This window comes from Indicator indicator, chromosome 1 (assembly GCF_027791375.1).
Source record: "Indicator indicator isolate 239-I01 chromosome 1, UM_Iind_1.1, whole genome shotgun sequence".
NCBI classification, from domain to species: domain Eukaryota; kingdom Metazoa; phylum Chordata; class Aves; order Piciformes; family Indicatoridae; genus Indicator; species Indicator indicator.
In genome coordinates, this window is record NC_072010.1 from 71546181 (window position 1) to 71564345 (window position 18165).

The following is an 18165-nucleotide window of genomic DNA, read 5'->3' on the forward strand; positions in this document are numbered from 1 at the left end:
CCTCAAACAAGCCAGCAGTGAAGATGATGAAGTATCTGGAAGCATTCTCTACTACTGCTTATTTTATTATTCAGAATGATGTGACTGTGACTGCACTGAAGTTCCGCTAATTCTGTAACATTTCATTTTGGGCTGAATGAAAATCATATTCATACAGTAAAACATAAACCAGTGAGACACTAACATAAAAGAAATAAACAGGAAAAGCTAAAGAATGGCTCAAGATCGGTGGCTCCTGAATGGCCCGAGAGCGATGGCTTTGTCTTTAAATGCTGTTGTTATTGAAAATAAAATAGCACTCATGATTTAGATCTCTGTTTTCTGACTTTGTTATCAATCCTACATTCCCAAAGACAGAGCTACAGCCATGCGTCCAGGGTAAGTGAAACTGCTCCACAAAGCCAGCCAGGACAGCAGAACCACCCAGTTCTGCCTTCATAGAGGGGAAGCCAGGAGATGGAAGATGCCCTTGGACAAGCACATGTGTCTCACCTTATGAAACCTGAGGCCTTGAACTCAATCAAATTCCATCCAGCATACTTCTGGAAAAACTAATTATTGATCAAATGAAGATGTCTTTCCACAATCTAAAACCACTTCAACAAGGAAACTATTTACACAAATAAAAATGTAAGACTAAGGTATCAAACCTTAGCTGTAGTCTTTAATAGCACAAATCTGGCCAACAATAGCAGTTTAACAAATCAGTACTTGTTTTAATAAAAATACAATGTCACAATGAATTTTTCTAGTATTCCACAACTGAATTCTCACACTTCCAATATAATAATAGGGAGATCTTGTCATACTGATCGATTTACAACTCTCTAACTCTGGATGTCAAAGCATCTTCAATACCACTTAAAGCTTAGTCATTAAAAAGAGCTTTGTCCACATAATAAAACGTCACTGGGGCAACAGTAGGCATAGCACGGCTTTAGTGTGTACTCACACGTGTGTGAGTGCAGGCACATGTGTGTGTGTATGTAGAGAGGACAGTACAACAGAAGTGAAGGTGTAAGACACTGTATTCACATCTGCAGAAAATTACAATTCCTGCTACAATTAAGTGCTGCCATGACTCCTTACAGTTGTTGAGTAAGAGGGAGCCTCGGTATACCTTTTTGTCAACGCTAAACAGCAACTACTTTTTCAATAATGTATTTTTAAAACAGTTCTGTCAATTTCTTCAAATTTCAAAACTCAGAACACTTTTTTTTTTTTTAACTGGTAATTATTGACAAAATAATCAATTCCTTTTAGGGAAAAGTTATCAGAAATATGTACAGTATTTACTAACCTGATAATGAAGATCTTTATTTCAAATGCATTGAAAATACAGTCAAAAGCAACTTGACCTGCCTTGAAGAATCAGGACATACACAATTCTCCACATGCATGAACAGTTTGAGCAACATTTTCTCAAACTGCACAGCTGCATTATCCTGTTAGCCATGTATACAACACAATTTTTAAATGGGTAATGTTTCGTAAAGACAGCTACACCGAAACGAATACCAACTATTATAATAAAAGTAACAACTCTAATAACTTTTAAATGGAAATATGCAATGCTAGAATTCCCAAACTTTGCCTACTGAAAGGCCCAACATGAATCAACTTGCAGTAGACTCACAGAATGATAATGTCTGCTCTCCTGGGCAGCTGTTCACTGAAGGCTGGATACGCCCATGGGTAGGGCAACTTTGCAGCATAATTATATTTAAGTTAATTACTATTGTATGCATGTAGAGCTATGGCTCCTGATATCAGAATTTAAACATTTTTCTTTCCATATCCCTCCAAATTTTCTTATCTTCCAAGTCACAAAGAACAACACGAAAAGGAAAAGATGCATCTGAATGAGAGAGGACTACTAACATCTGGAACAAGCTCCAGCAGACCAAGAATCAACCTATGAAGTTTCAGGAATGACTAGTTCCTGGCAATGACTTAATGATACTTTTTCCCTTCTGCAAGAATTTCAATTTTAGAATGAGACTATGCATAGTGAACGCATAGTCCCTGACACAATCATCACTCTCACCATACCATCCTGTATGTCATCCAAATAAGAGGACATTAATCTCAACTACTACTATACTGCTACTAACTAGAAGCAACCTACTACCACATGCTTTTCGTTGAAGTGCAACTTTGTATCTCAGTAAGTTTAGTTACAGATCAAGTTATAAAGACAGTCAAAATATCAATGTCTGGAAAGACTACTTGATGTGGATGTCCACCTGTGCTGAGAGAGTTTTCTTCTAAAGACATTCTGCAGCACTTCTGTAATATTTCACTATTTATCACAGAGTACTAGGCACTCATAATTTTAAGTAATCTGTGCACGTCTCTGCATTTGGAGATGAAGAAAATGCTTATCAAACATAGCATTTAAAGATTTCTGCGACACTGGGTAGTAACTGTTCTTCCGTGTCCTCGCTTTACCTTTCTAGCTGTTCTGGGATTTCTGGAGGAGGACTGTGCTCTGTGGAATCTTATCTGCACCATCTGTAAATGCTACTGTGGAAAATTCAAATCTAAGAATTACTCTACATGTATTTTTCCCACATTAAGTTACCAGCTGTTTAAAGGGGTTTATTTCCTTTCCTTTGCCATAAATTGTCAAGAAATAAAGACACTGGCATTAAAACATCAAATAGCAAGAGAATTAATTATTTTATTTAGCAACACAAACTCTTAGAAAGCCACTAGTCTGTTATAAAAAAATGGGGTATGTCCAAAAATAAAAATGACATATAGGCAAATACCTCACAGTGGCTATTTCTCATGCTAGAACATCCTTCAAAGATCCACCTCAAATACAGAACTTTTTTGGCTAAAATTAAATTCAAGTAACTCTAAATGCATGGTAACTTTACATGTGGTAATTCCTATATCACAGGACCGTTACACACACAGAGGTGTGTATACGTAGGTCTAAGTGGTTAACAGAGAAACCAGTCCTGGATACGTCTTTGGAAGCGATCATTTATGGGAGTGGATTAGTGAAATGCATATTCTGCTTGCTTAATCCATTTTAATAGACAAGACAGTTTAGTAAAAATGCACCAGGTGGAAAGTTTAGTTTGAGGGACTACACAGATGAGAAATAAATGGGCAAAAGTGCTGAAGCCTTCACTGCTGGGAAAGGGGAATGAAGGCAGGTCAGGGAAGGTAGAGCACCACAATGTTTCAAGTTTTACACGGAACGACTAAACAAAAATTTTAATTAAAAAGCAAACAAGAAGTTGGTATAACACAAGTTTGATAAAATTCACATTAGTGTAATACACAAATTGCCTCAAGCTTTAGATCAAAACAAGTAACTGCCTTATTTCAAAACATAATCTGATATAAACTCTTCTCTTTTACATCATCGCAATAAATATAATGTGAATTTATGTGTTAATTTCACCTGGAGTGAAACACCTGACACATCCTTATAAGATTCTTCAGCACCTTCATATTCACTTTTCCCCTCCACTAGAACCCCGAACACTTGGAAACCTAGTATTAGGCAAGTTAAACTCTACAGTATGTTCATACAATTCAGGAGATACACATTGCAAGATTTAGGTCTGTATCTCATCAGAAAGCAGCAGAGACTGGTGGCAAGTGACATAAACAGGATCAAGGCTTTTAATTGTAAATTTTTTCCCAGAGATTTTTAAAAACTTCTTGCAAAGACAATGCAATGGATGGACAACAGGCAGAGAATTTATCAAAAGTTTTTCTTCAAAAGGACACCAAGAACTTTTGAAGCACTCTTTCCTCCATAAAACTTCAGTGAAATGATACAACAATCTACAAATGGAGTCTCAGTTTACTCCATTTTATTTATACAGACCTTCTCTGAGGTATTTATTACAAAGTGAATTATGAAATAAGAAATGGAAGAATTCTTTATGTGAGGTGATATTAAAACTTGTTTTACATTTTATTTTAAATTTCCTGTGTATGAGACAGTATAAAAATTAGGTAATTTGTATTTGACCCTGTTTACAATAAAATTTTACTATTCTTATGAAAAATATCACTAATTTCTTAATATGATGGCTGTACTAAACTGTTAGAAAATCATGCTTACCTTTTCTGTTTATATGAACTGAGGCCTATAGTTGTCTCAGTCTGTAAAAGAAATAAAAACCAAAACATGACATTAAAATTTAACTCACAGCATTATACTTTCTGCAGAAAAAAAAAAAAAACAAAACCAAAACAGCAACTGCAACAAGTTAGTTGATCAGATCTTGAAAGACAAAATGAGAAGTTCTGATTTGGAACAGAAAATGCAAATTGGCTTTTTCCAATTACTTAAAGAAATGAAGCCTCTATAACAAGACTCTTTGGCCTTGGACAAGAACTTTAGTTCAACAGTAAGAACTCCTACAAACTGTAAAACAAGCAGCAATATAACAACCTAAAATTTGACAGAAGGAAAGAAGTCCAGTAAATTATAACATTGTAGAGAGCAAAAGAAAAATGTAGTGTAGATGTAAGAAACAAATTATAAAGTTAAGCACATAAATAACAGTCAAGCAATTCTCTGAATGGTGTAATTTAATGAATTAGAAAACAAGAAACACTGTAATTGCCATTTGATTAGGAAACTTGATCTCATTCCCTGCTAATGATCTATTCTAGCCTCTATTATTCATACCTTTACTACCACTCTGCTGGACATTACTGTTAATTGCCTGAAAAGTAGAAAGTTAGGTTGGCTAGGAAATTCCAAGTAGTTTATTCTAACTGGTTTAGAAATCTGAGTATGGAATGTCCTCCTGATGCAGCTAGCATTAAAATATACACAACTTTGAAAATTTTGGTCCTCCCACAAGATTGGAGGATCAAACTGAGGATTTCAATCACTCTCAAAGGAATTTAATGGCCCAGACAAGTATTTATCTTACAGGAACAGGAAGAAAGTTTATCTGTGTGATAACATCTATGGTGCACCCTGACTCATCTGACACTGCTAAATTCTAGTCTAATCTGCTTATGAGTGGAAAGTAAATTTTTCATATCTTATTTCAGAACTAAAAATCAGGTCCTTTGGCTAGGCAATTCATTGATCTCTATTTCAATTACAAATTACACTCTTTCATTTTTAGTTAACTAGTGAATGTTTAAAATACAAACTGATTTGTATCTAAAACTTACTATGAAATATTGCCTAATGAAAATAACTTATTAGCTCTCAAGCCTATGAATTTAATCAGAAGGGAAAAAAAAGGCAACAACTAAACAAAAAACCCAACCCAAACCAAAAACCCCAAACAAAAAAAACCCAAACCAAACCAGGTCTCTGTCTTCCATACCTTATTTTTCACTTACAGTGGAAAGGTAAGAGCAAAGTCTCCAGTTTTAAACTACCACCCATTAACTTCTTCACTTAAAGACAGGTAGGAAACTGAATCAAAGTGAATCAGCCGGATATATTTTTCTCTCCATCCAAAAGGACTTGTGCTGTCAAAAGCTAGTTTCACACTTCACGCAAGCACTTGTTCAAATCACTAAGCCAGTGATTTCCTCTAGTTCACATGGTTTTATAACCTCTGAAGAAAAATACGTCTCCAGTATTTAAAAAAATGGTTTTAATAAGCTTCAGCTACTTATAATTATGTATTATTCATATCTACTTTTCTAGCACAAATCTGACAACAATGAATCGTCTTTCTGATTTTTTTTTAATTTTTATCTATGTAACTCTTGCCAACAGCTTACAGATGTAGCCATTCTCTCTAAAAGCACACTAGACTACACCTGGCTCTGAGTGGGCTGTGCAAAAGATGCTGCACAGCCTACTCAGTAGAAACAGATTAGTGCTTGCTTGTAAGAACTAAGCAGACCAAGTTCTTTAACTGCAATTGAGAGCCATGCTAATCTTCACCATTGACACAGGCTCAGACAAGTTGTTCAATAAATTTCAGCGTTTATGAGCTTTCTGCACATCTCTGATGCATGTGGCAAGTGATATGCTCCAAGTTGAAGACTAGCAACTTCTAGAACTGAAGAACTAGGCAATACAATCAGTAATGCAGATGTATCCAAAAATGACCCAAATCTATTTTGAGCATTTTCTCTGATAGCAGCTATTTGTCCCTACCAAACAACTGCATGAATCCCTCTTTTTTACAACAGCAGTCACTTAAAGCCATTCTTTTGATGTCGTCAGTTCCATTCTTTCCTGCTGCACATTTACACACTGACTTTCCTGCCTATTGGCAACCAAAGTCCAACCTATCATCCAACACCATCTAATCAACTAAACCATGGCACTAAGTGCCTCATCCAGCCTTCTTTTAAACATCTGCAGGGACAGCAACTCCACCACCTCCCTGGGCAGCCAATTCCAATGGCCAATCACTCTTTCTGTGAAGAATTTCTTCCTAATATCCAGCCTAAACCTCCCCTGGCATAGCTTGAGACGGTGTCCTCTCATTCTGTCACTGGTTGTCTGGGAGAAGAGACTAACCCCCACCTGGCTATAGCCTCCTTTCAGGTAGTTGTAGATGGCAATAAGGTCTCCCCTCAGACTCCTCCAGGCTAAACAACCCCAGCTCCCTCAGCCACTCCTCATAGGGCTTGTGCTCCAGACCCCTCATTAGCCTTACTGCCCTTCTCTGGACACATTCCAGCATCTCGACATCTTTCTTAAATTTGAGGGGCCCAGAACTGGACACAGTACTTAAGGTGTGGTCTATCCAGTGCTGAGTACAGGGGCAGAATGGCTTCCCTGCTCCTGCTGGCCACACTATTCCTGATACAGGCCAGGATGCCATTGGCCTTCTTGGCCATCTGGGCACACTGCTGACTCATGTTCAGCCTCCGGTCAACCAGTACCCCCAAGTCCCCTTCTGTCTGTCTGTTCTCCAGCCACTCTGTCCCCAGCCTGTAGTGCTGCATGGGGTTGTGGCCAATGTGTAAAACCCAACACTTAGATGTGTTAAATCATCTCATGCTGTTGGACTCTGCCCATCTGACCAGCCCATCAAGGTCCCTCTGCAGTGTCCTCTTACCCTCTAACAAGTCGACACCTGCCCCCAGCTTGATGTCATCTGCAAACTTACTAACAGCAGACTCAATCTCCTTGTCCAGATCAATGAAGAGATATTAAACAGGACTGTCTGTTAAACAAAAGCAAAATGGTGAATACATTTTAATGATACTTTTTGTGTTTTGAGAAGGTTGGTTACTTTTTGTTCTGTTTGGGGTTTTTGGTGGATAAATTGTTGTATGGGTTTTGTTTTGGTTTCTGTACAGTTTTGGTTGCTGTTGCAGTTTTTGTGTTTGTTTTTTTTTTAATTAGCAAAAAGAACAGCATACCAAATTCAGCAGATCCTCAACCATAGCATCATGGAACTAAACCAAAAATAATTCTCATGTGGTAGTTTCTATAATTACCACTCTTTAATTACATGTCAATCTTTAGAGTTGAGCAGTAAACAAAAACATACAAATGTGTCCAGTTACGTATTTTAAATTCTTCTCATTTGATCTAGTAAAGTTGTGGACCTACCATGCTACAGTCTGGCGTGCTATTTTTCCTGTGTGACTGCATAGAACTGTCAATCATAAATGCCAGGAACTAAAACCATGTACTAGATCAATCTACTATTTAAAGTATACATTTTGCTAAATACTGTCAGTTTATCAGATAAAGAGAAATAAATTTATGCTCTTTACTAAATACAGTTTCTTCTTTTCTCCAGTAAAGAACATATCTGTAATAGAGCAGCATTAGCAAAATACGATGTGTAGGAAAATTTTAGTAATTTTATCTGTATGGGGAGAAGTATTACAAACACTACCTACAGATCAAGAAGGCAGCTTCAAGTGAACCATTAATATTCCAAGAGACATAATAAGTTAAGTCATATGGAAAAAAACTCAGTTCGATTAATCTCCTGATCCAACTGCCTGCCTCACAAAAAAAGGATTAAGGCCAGCACAAAAGGAACATTAGAAACACACAACTGAGTGGGGAAAATAATCAGGAGAGGAAAAAAAAATCATCCCTTTTAACAGTATGGGGGTTATATTGCTTCCACCCAATGGCTGTATTCAAGCCTTGGAGACAATTTTTTTTTAAACTTTTTTTTTTTTTAATTTGAAGATAACATATGCATTGGCTGCTGCTACTAACGGTTGCGTGCCTTATTTCTTATATAACCCTCGAAGGATTAAACTGTAAATCAAAAGGATTTCAGAATAAAAATCTTGAGACAATGCGCACAGTGAATCACAAAATTTTGATGCAGTCAGCCAGTACCAGTTTTGAAACTTACAACAATTCCTCCCTAGAGGTTCAAATCTTCAAGAAACATTTCACAGAGAAACTGTGCCTGAAAACACACCTAACAAATTCAGTGTAGTTGTGGAATGATACCAGACAACAATCTTGTGCACATGGTGAATGAAATCCTACACTTCGCAGTATGAAAGCTGTCTCTAAGGCCTACTCATAGTTGTTAAGTTTATCCAGAAAACAAACCAAAAAAATCCCTCAGAAAAAAACCTCAAAAACCAAAGGTTGATGTCTCACCAGTGTGTTATAATAGCTATTCTTTATTTCTTGGTAAAAGGTCATATAACTTAGCACTACATTCAGTCATCTAAACATAGGCATCTGCTGCCACTTGAGATTAATGTCCTAGGGCAACTTGCCTGGTCTCAGATTGGCATCCAGAAGGGCACACAGTTCCTCCTATGCCCTGTGCCAGTATCTGCCAGATCCACGTAGATATCCAGAACACCCCAGGGCATCTCAAATACCACTGATTACCTATGTTTAAGCAACTGAATTAAAAACTATGGACAGCAGGGTGGAGAGGACGAAGCACTGCAACCTTCTTAATTAAGACCTGAGGTTTCTGGACACACAATGTTACCAAAATTCTCAAAGCCCAGAGCTTTCTGTATTCCTACACAAGAGTACACACACACTAATTTCAAAGACTCTTTCAGGCTGAAAAACTTCCAGAACAGTCTACATATTGTTGCTTAATGCTGGTTCCTTATTGTAGAAAAGTTAACGTGCTGCTTGCAACTAAATGTTGAGAGACAGCTACAAAACTGTTAAATAGATGGCAGCTAAAATCTTCATTGTTGCATTCATGAGCAATTCTATGCAAATAAGTAGGATAATTTTAAAAAACCATAATTATTAATACCATGCCTAAGGTAATTAAAAAAAAAAAGCTGTAATCTGAAATGTAGCTGAAAATGGACTGAACTGAGTCATTCTTGCCATGCTCTTTCATGATCCAAATTCACACAAGGAAACAAAAATATCAGTTGACTGTAGCTGATGCAACACATGCTGTTGACACTGGCTTTGCTAGAGTCACTCCTGGGCATTAATTAATTATTTTTAAACTAAAGCCTAGGGATGACAATTCTTCCTGCACAAGAAGAAGAACCTGCAAGTTTGTTTTTTTTTTTTCAAGCAGTAGGACTTCAGCTGCTCACAAGCAATGGCAATAAACTGAGATTGTTTTTATTCTTTTATAAAATGACAAACATTGGAAGGAAACTTCAGAAGCCATCCAGTCAACTTGTGTTAAGGGAAGGTGTAGGTAGTGCAGGTTACTCACAGGTTTGGGCCACTGAGTTCCAGATATCTCCAAAGAAGGAAATTCTACAACTTTGAATAACCTGGTCAAGTGTTTGATCAACCTCAAGTTTAAAATCTACTTTTCATACATGGGTATTGCATGTTTTTGGAGTGTTGTATTTAGTCGGAAATTTAAATGGAAGTACTAATCACAATTCTTTCCAACCCTGTGTGGAGCATTTTACTTTTACTCTTTTGGGGAGGGGTAAAGAGCGTCTGTCTCACTCCCTAAACCCAAGACACGTGTTAAGGTTCTTTTTATTTGAGAATCTCATTACTGCCTTTTGTGACCAGCAATTTATGAGCAAATACGGTAAATATATTAAGTATATATAACTACATAGATTTTCTTTCTTTCCCTCTATTTTAGCTATTCTGCAAATCAGTAAGTATCAGTAAATAATTTTCAGGAGTTCACCTGTAAAAAGAGCACTTCATACAATTAAGATTATTGCAACCAGGATAAACGTAGTGATTCACATTAAGAGAATTTACCTTAAAAGTCTTACCATTTTCCTTTTCCACTGCAGGATACACTACTTTAAAAATACTACTACATAAGCAGAAGTACTTCCCAAACTACGTAAGAAGTACTTTCCAAACACTGTATAATAGTGGCTCCAAATACACTGTGCAGGAAAACATCAGATACCAAGACAACAGCTCTCACTATAAAGACAATGACTCAAGAAACAGTCCTTTATGAACTAAAAGCAAATGAAAATTTTATTCTCAAAATAAATTTACCTTTCCTGTTCAATTTTCAAAATAAAGTCATCAAAAGTGAGACTGTATGTTGGCTTGACATGAAAGGATTAATTATTTAAAGTAACAGTTGTAGTTTATTTCAGCACTCCTAATATTTGCAGATGACATCACTGTCAGGGGTTGAAGCATCTGTTGGGTCTGGACAAGGGTTCAATCAGGACACATGGAGGAGATGGCCTGACAATGATGACATGAAGTGCAGCTGAAGGAGAGCTCAAATCTAAAACTGGGATTAATTGACTAAGCAATAATATACAAAAGAAAAAAATGCATCTGGAGACCATAGTGAAATACAAACTATATGAGTAAACAAAATAGCATCAAAAATGTACAACTAAATTTGGAGTTACTGAAACAACTGTTATTACACAGGAAATTGATTATTCTGTCCTTTCTCAAAGCCTCAGAGTACTAGCGTCCTGATTAAAGGCTCGTTTTAAGTACTGCAGAGACAGTATTGTTTGTGAAAATTTACAAGAAAGAGCTATAGATCTCTTTTAATACAAAATTATCATTATGAAAGGGGATTTTTTTTTTTAATCTAATTCACTATATATTGGAGGAGAAAAAAAAGAAGCAGCGAAAACCAGCTTGGACAATAAACTGTTATGTACTTAAAGAAACTTGTGAAAGTTACTTCTCCAGAGGTTTTAAGAAAGTCAAGCATCTGCCAAGGGTAGTCCATCTACACACAACACTACCTCTTCCAACCAAACATATCTGTGACCTGAAATGCCAATTATATAGATGTCTGAAAAGTGCTTGCTATTGAAGAAAAACTAAACCCTACGCTGCATTGAGTAATGGACGATTTACACTAATACAATTCTTACCCTGTGTTCGGGATCTAAGTAAATTATTTGAAGACTTCAGTAAGTTGTTTATTAAGAGGACTGTTCATTTGAAGAATAGATACACTTGAGAAATCCATAGGCAAAAGTAGCATACATTTATTCAGATATAATCTTCTAACCTAAATATGTATGCTAAAGAATAAAAATCTCATTTTTACTCTGTTAAGACAGAGGGCAAAGCTATGTGATGTAGTTCTTTCTAATCAAACCTACTGAAAGTTCATACCCAAAAAGTACAGTCTCTATTTTGATGCTGTTATCCACTATCAGGAACTATAAATTTCCATTGCCAGTTTGTTTTCACTAAGTGCAAGGGTTTTTTACTTAAGTATTTAAAGATCCATGCTCCTTCAATAAATGTTTTAAGTCAGCCTGGTCAAAACCAATTTTCCAAAACATTTCATTTCTTTTCAACAACAGAAGTCCTAAATGTGATTGAAAGATATAAAGGTGTATTTCAGTGATGGTACATAGTCCAAATAAATACAAAACCCAACATCAATGCAATATACTCTAACTGGAGGGAGGAGGCAGGAATCCCTAATGATTGAATTACATAAGGCTCAGCATCTAATTAGCCTTATTTGGAAAGCAACTGCTTCAACTAAGAAAAAACAGACCAAACTGCAGATGGATTTGATACTTGAATGATTAATCACTTCAAGCACTTAACTGTTTATGTTTTAAATCAAATTTTTAAAAAATAAAAATAAAAACATCACCTGAAGATGATGTAACATTACTCAACACTGAACAACTACATTTGTGAAAATTTATAGAAAGCCTGAGAAAGAAACACTCAAAGACATTACAGTAGGTTTAAAACTTCCATAACTGCTGTTCACAAGATGTAAATCTGTTTCTACAACAATGTGTTTACTTTTGGTTTATTGTTTAACTGCAGTAAGTAGTCACAATTTAAAAAAAAAAAAAGTAGTCATATTAAAATCTGTAGGAAGATAACCAAATAAATTGTAAGCAAGAGACAACATGCTGTATCATTCTGATTAAAAGGAATAGGTTTTGATTATTTTGGCATTTTTGGCTTAAGAGCCACAACCATAATATAAAACACATAAACCTTTTATTAGAAATTTTGTCTCTTGCTTTGTTTTATATCAAATATTCATCAGTGTATTGCAAGTGGCAGCCAAATGCAATCTAAAGCTTACAGTGTAACATCCAGAACTACTTGACTTTGTCCATCCATAATATTTAAACTAATTCTCCTGTCTCTGTTACACCTTGCAATAAACTTGGAATGATTAACAATTTGGTCTACTTTTCCAACTTTACATGAATTACTGAGGCAGTTCACAGCAGCACCTAAGAACTATGTGATTATAACAGAGCAGTAAAATAAACAAAATAATTTCAGATTCATAAGATCAATTTTAATTAGTTGGAATTTTATATAGAATGATAGAATCATAGAATCAGTCAGGGTTGGAAGGGACCACAAGGATCATCTAGTTCCAACCCCCCTGCCATGATCAGGCTGGCCAGAGCCTCATCCAGCCTGGCCTTAAACACCTCCAGGCATGGGGCCTCAACCACCTCCCTGGACAACCCATTCCAGGCTCTCACCACTCTCATGGTGAAGAACTTCTTCCTCACTTCCAGCCTGAATCTCCCCACTTCCAGCTTTATTCCATTCCCCCTAGTCCTGTCACTACCTGATATCCTAAAAAGTCCCTCCCCAGCTTTCTTGTAGGCCCCCTTCAGATACTGGAAGGCCACAAGAAGGTCACCTCAGAGCCTTCTCTTCTCCAGACTGAACAGCCCCAACTCTTTCAGTCTGTCCTCATAGGAGAGGTGCTCCAGCCCTCTGATCATCCTGGTGGCCCTTCTCTGGACACCTTCCAGCATGTCCATATCCCTCTTGTAACAGGGGCTCCAGAACTGGACACAGTACTCCAGCTGGGGTCTCACCAGAGCTGAATAGAGGGGGAGAATCACCTCCCTTGACCTGCTGGCCACACTTCTCCTGATGCAGCCCAGGATCTGGTTGGCTTTCTGGGCTGCAAGTGTACATTGACAGCTCATGTTGAGCTTCTCTTCCACCAGCACCCCCAAGTCCCTCTCCTCAGGGCTGCTCTCCAGCCAGTCCCTGCCCAGTCTGTAGTTGTGCTTGGGATTGCCTCGACCCAGATGCAGGACCCTGCACTTGGTCTTGTTGAACCTCATGAGGTTGGCTTGTGCCCACCTCTCCAGCCTGTCAAGGTCCCTCTGGATGGATCACTTCCCTCCAGCATGTCTGCTGCACCACACAGCTTGGTGTCATCAGCAAACTTGCTGAGGGTGCACTCAATGCCTCTGTCCTTGTCACCCACAAAGATGTTAAACAAGACTGGTCCCAGGACTGATCCCTGAGGGACTCTGCTTGTCACTGGCCTCCACTGGGACATGGAGCCATTGACAGCCACTCTTTGGGTGCAGCCATCAAGCCAGTTCTTTATCCATCTCGTGGTCCACCCATCAAACCCATGTGTCACCAGTTTGGAGACCAGGATGTGGTGTGGGACAGTGTCGAAGGCTTTGCTCAGGTCCAGGTAAATGACATCAGTTGCTCGCCCCTCATCTATTAATGTTGTCACCTGTTCATAGAAGGCCACCAGGTTTGTCAGGCAGGATTTGCCCTTGGTAAACCCATGCTGACTGTACCCAATCACCTCTTCACTATTCTTCTGTCTCAGAAGTGCCTCCAGGAGAATGTGCTCCATGATCTTACCAGGCACAGAGGTGAGACTGACTGGCCTGTAGTTCACACACACACACACACATATATATATATATGTAAAGGAACCCTGGAAAAGAAAAAAAAATGCTTAAAATAAAGATAAGTAAATTTGACTACATCATTTTTATCTTAAAAATTTGGCCAACACCTGTCATTTCCATTAAACCACTCCTGTCAAACAAAATATATGCTAATAGAGTATGTAAAAGAAAAGAAACTAAGCCTAGTGATTTTTTCTCTTTTATTTATACTGCTATGTGGTGTTCCCATGCAAGTTGAAGAAATATTGAGTCAAAAACTGCAACTGAGACTGTAACCACAATATAGAAAACTTCCACTATTCTAATCTGTTAGCACATGACATCTAAATAACTGTTTAATTAAGAACTTGAGGGGTTTGCAGGTATTTTGTGTGCGTGTTTGGTCTTTTAGGAGTTTGCTTTAGTTGTTTTGTTTGCTTTGTTTGTTGTCAGTTTGTTTTTTGACTGGTTTGGGGGTTGGGGTTTTTTGGTTTGTTTTTTTTTTGTTGATTAGTTTTATTGTGGGGTTGGGTTTGTTTATTGTTAACCACAACCTTTTCTGTCACCAATTTAGGTAATTTTGAACTATCTTATCCTTGTACATTATAATCTTAAAATCTATTGTAAATTATTCTTGATTTACATTAAGGACCAAGCAGCAGAAGAAGGAATAACAAATCCAAACAACTAAACAAAATCCCCAAACAACTTCAGTAAATGGGGAAAAAAAATGCCTTCATTCATCTGAAAAAAAAAATATCATCATGAGCACAGAACTATGCAGTTTTTTACATTTGTTGACTCTTCCAAACTCAACAGGAGGTAAGAATTGCACTGCATTGGTGGCTAATAAAGCCGAATACAGCCACACTTCATGTGTTTTAATCATTTAAACAATTCATTGCTTCCTTCATTCTCCTCTCCTCCCTCTCAACTACCAGGACTAACATCATCAAGGAATTTGATGTGGAGAATATCTTTTGCTAAATTCAATCCATAAAACGCATGCTGAAGAACTTCTAGTCTATATAGTCTATGTAGCTCTAAAGTGTCACTCCATGTTGCCATGCATTCCATACCTACTACTATCACCACCTTCAAATATCAGCATGTATTCTTCATAGTTAACTTTTTGTCTGTTTTGACCTACACCAAAATAACCCTGACAAGAATGGCAATGTTATACCTGAAAAAATCATGTTTGCAACAGCAATTACCTCACTGCTGCCACCTGACCTTTTTTAAACCCAGTGGTGACTCTGTTCCAAGTGATGCCTGTATATTTGGGAAGCTTGAAACACTTGCCAGCTCCTCAAGTTGTGCTGTCCAATTATATCCCAACTCTACATACGGTGAGTCTTAAACACAAAGCATTTCCCTGTTTTTCTGAGGAAAAAAAACACTGGACAAACAGGCCAGATGGAATGTGTAGTAAACTCCACCACTTTTCCAACACAAAAGGGAACCAGAACCTCATGACACACCAAAAGCATACTACTGAAAATAACTAGAAGATTGTGAAGTTTTTCAGACTTAAGTTTGGTAGCTGCTTATTTTCAAAAATCCACTCATCCACGAGTTTCAAAAAGCAGCTATCAAAAAGAAGATGAAAGATTACTAATTGAGATGACTTACTCAGACTACGTACCTGCAATAGGTCTCCTTCATCAAAACGTAGCATTTCTATTATGCCATCTGACTGGATGAAAGCTGCAAAGAAAAACAAAAAAACTAAGCAACTTAACAGAAAAATGTTACTAAATTAAAAATTTAAACATCTAAACATGTTTTGTAGACAAAAAAAAGAGCAATTTAAACATCTAAAATCTGCTGTGCCTTGTTTCGTAGCCAAAAAAAGAGCAATTTAAACATCTAAAATCTGCTGTGCCTTGTTTTGTAGACAAAAGTATGACAAACCAAAACAACAATGCAGAGTAACCAAATACAAAACAAATTTGTGATACTATTTTCTTCTGAGGTCTCCAATTCCAAGATGTTCACATTAACAAGTGTGACACTTCAAAATCACTTCAAAATGTATAACTTCAAATTGAAGAATTTCCTCGAGGTTCCCTAGAAACACAGTATGTACCAGGCCAACCTGGTAGTTCAGCCAGTATGACTGACTAGGTACCTAAACAATTGAGTTTAATACACAAAGAATTACAACACTTAGAAATTTGAAATTGTTTCATTAATAAATCTACAATCTGAATTGTACATCTGGAAAGCATTGTTTACACTGCTCCCTAATCCTTAGCATGGCAACAATTCTTTCCATCTTGATAGTAACATAATAAAATCTGAAACAGTTGAGAAGTGTTTGCACCATATGACTAAACTTCATGAAAGGTTTAAGTCTCAGTCATGTATAGGATCCTCAAATTGAGCATTCCCCCTCCACTCATTTCCTCTAAATATTGGGTCAGGCAATTGTTCCTCAAATCCTCTCAAAATGTAGAGAACGCTACTTTCTTTAAAAGACAAAGAAATACAGGCATTGCCCTTCCTGTAAAATATAATAATCTGTACAAGAATGAATACAAGTTTAAGAAGAATGAAAAGCTCAAAGAGGCCTAAATTTTACTCCCACAAGACTGTTCACACATACACACACACACACACACAAGAAGGTCTTTAGAATAAAATACAGTAACAAGCTCAAACCAGAAAATTGTATTTTAAAAAAATTAATCCCTATAAGTAACTTCTACCCTACCCTACAACCTTTTACCATTCAGCTAGATGAAGTTGATTGATACAAGCTTCTCTTTCCACAAAGAGAATCAGCTTCAACAAGAATAAAAGTTAAGGATTTTCCAGCATACAGAAGCTTAGATTAGTGTGTGCTTCCAGAATACGGAATCTGAATCCCAGTCTAAAAAGAAGATTTAAACCTTCACCTCCCAATTTGAAGGTCAGTGTTCTAACAGGAACAATTATAAGATCACCAACATTGACACTCATCTCTATGAGGTTTTAAAAGAAAAAGTGACATTACTTCCAGAAAGCAAAAATTAAACACACCTACCACACAGAGAAACACTATTTTTGACATACACTTCACACAAACATTTCCTCACTGGCTGCTTCAGTGATACCTCACTCAGAAACCAGAATTCAGTCTGCTACTTAACATATCACTCTTTGCACATCCCATTCTCCATTCATCTTCTAAAAAGTGCAAACTCCACAACTTTGAAAAAAGTCAGCATCAAATGAAGTTTGCTGCTGTCATCTCCAAAAGTCTCTGCTGACATGCAAAAATCCCCAAACAATCCCCAAACAAACCCCCCAAATAACAAAATTCTAGACAATTACTTACCAAGCTACCATGTCTCCAAATTCTAATGTTTAGTGACATATGCTGAGAAAGCAGCCCAGCTCGTGTGGAAGTCTAAAAGTCACCACAGAGGGGTAGAAGGGGCTCAGATTATAAACAGTATGCATTTCCTGCAATAATAACAGTGGCATGAATGGTACTAGCCAGTTATGTCATCAATATCGTAGAAATTTGGGGGGGGGGGGGGGGGGGGGGGGTTGGGTTTATTTATTGTTCGTGCCTTCATGATTCCCAAACCATAGAAAAGTCATCCTTTATCAAAGAACTGAGGATTTGGGCAATCATTTATACTGAACAACTAGAGAACATAAGGCAAGCAATTAAAAACATCAAGTCAAACCGAACCAGCATTTAAACTGCTGTTGCAAGATAAAGTCCTATCGTTTATGAAGATTTGGACTTTAAAAATTTAATTAATGGAGTAGGTCTATCAGTGTAAATTTTAATCCAAGAAACAAAGAATAATGGATTCTTGTCAATTTAACTGGCAATACACATGTAAGACATTCAAGTCACTGTTTAATTTTGTCTTTAAAACCACTCAATAAATCTATAAATGAATTGCAGTGGAAGAAGTGAGAAAATTAAGCTTTGACATGCTAAGTTAAAAAGCAGAGAACAACAGTTAATCACAATTTCATAGAAATGTGATGCCTATCCTCCATGCAAAAAAACCCCAAAAACCTAAAAAACAAATTACAGACTTATATAGAGGGAAAATTCTCAAATTTTGACTTAGGAACAAATCCAGAGTGAAACTGTTTTTTCATGCATTTGATTTACTGGAAATGTAACCAACGCATTTTAATAAAAGAATG

General features: G+C 37.0%; 1 protein-coding gene across 1 annotated transcript in view; it reads right to left on the reverse strand.

The window, feature by feature from the left end:
• Positions 1 to 18165, reverse strand: part of TMEM131 (transmembrane protein 131) — a 93106-nt gene that overhangs the window by 58391 nt on the left and 16550 nt on the right. Inside the window, exons 2-3 of the mRNA XM_054399065.1 lie at positions 15653 to 15714; positions 4094 to 4134 (exon numbers count right to left, since the gene is read on the reverse strand). Of these exons, the coding sequence (XP_054255040.1) occupies positions 4094 to 4134; positions 15653 to 15714 (103 nt within the window). The remainder of the gene's footprint in view (positions 1 to 4093; positions 4135 to 15652; positions 15715 to 18165) is intronic.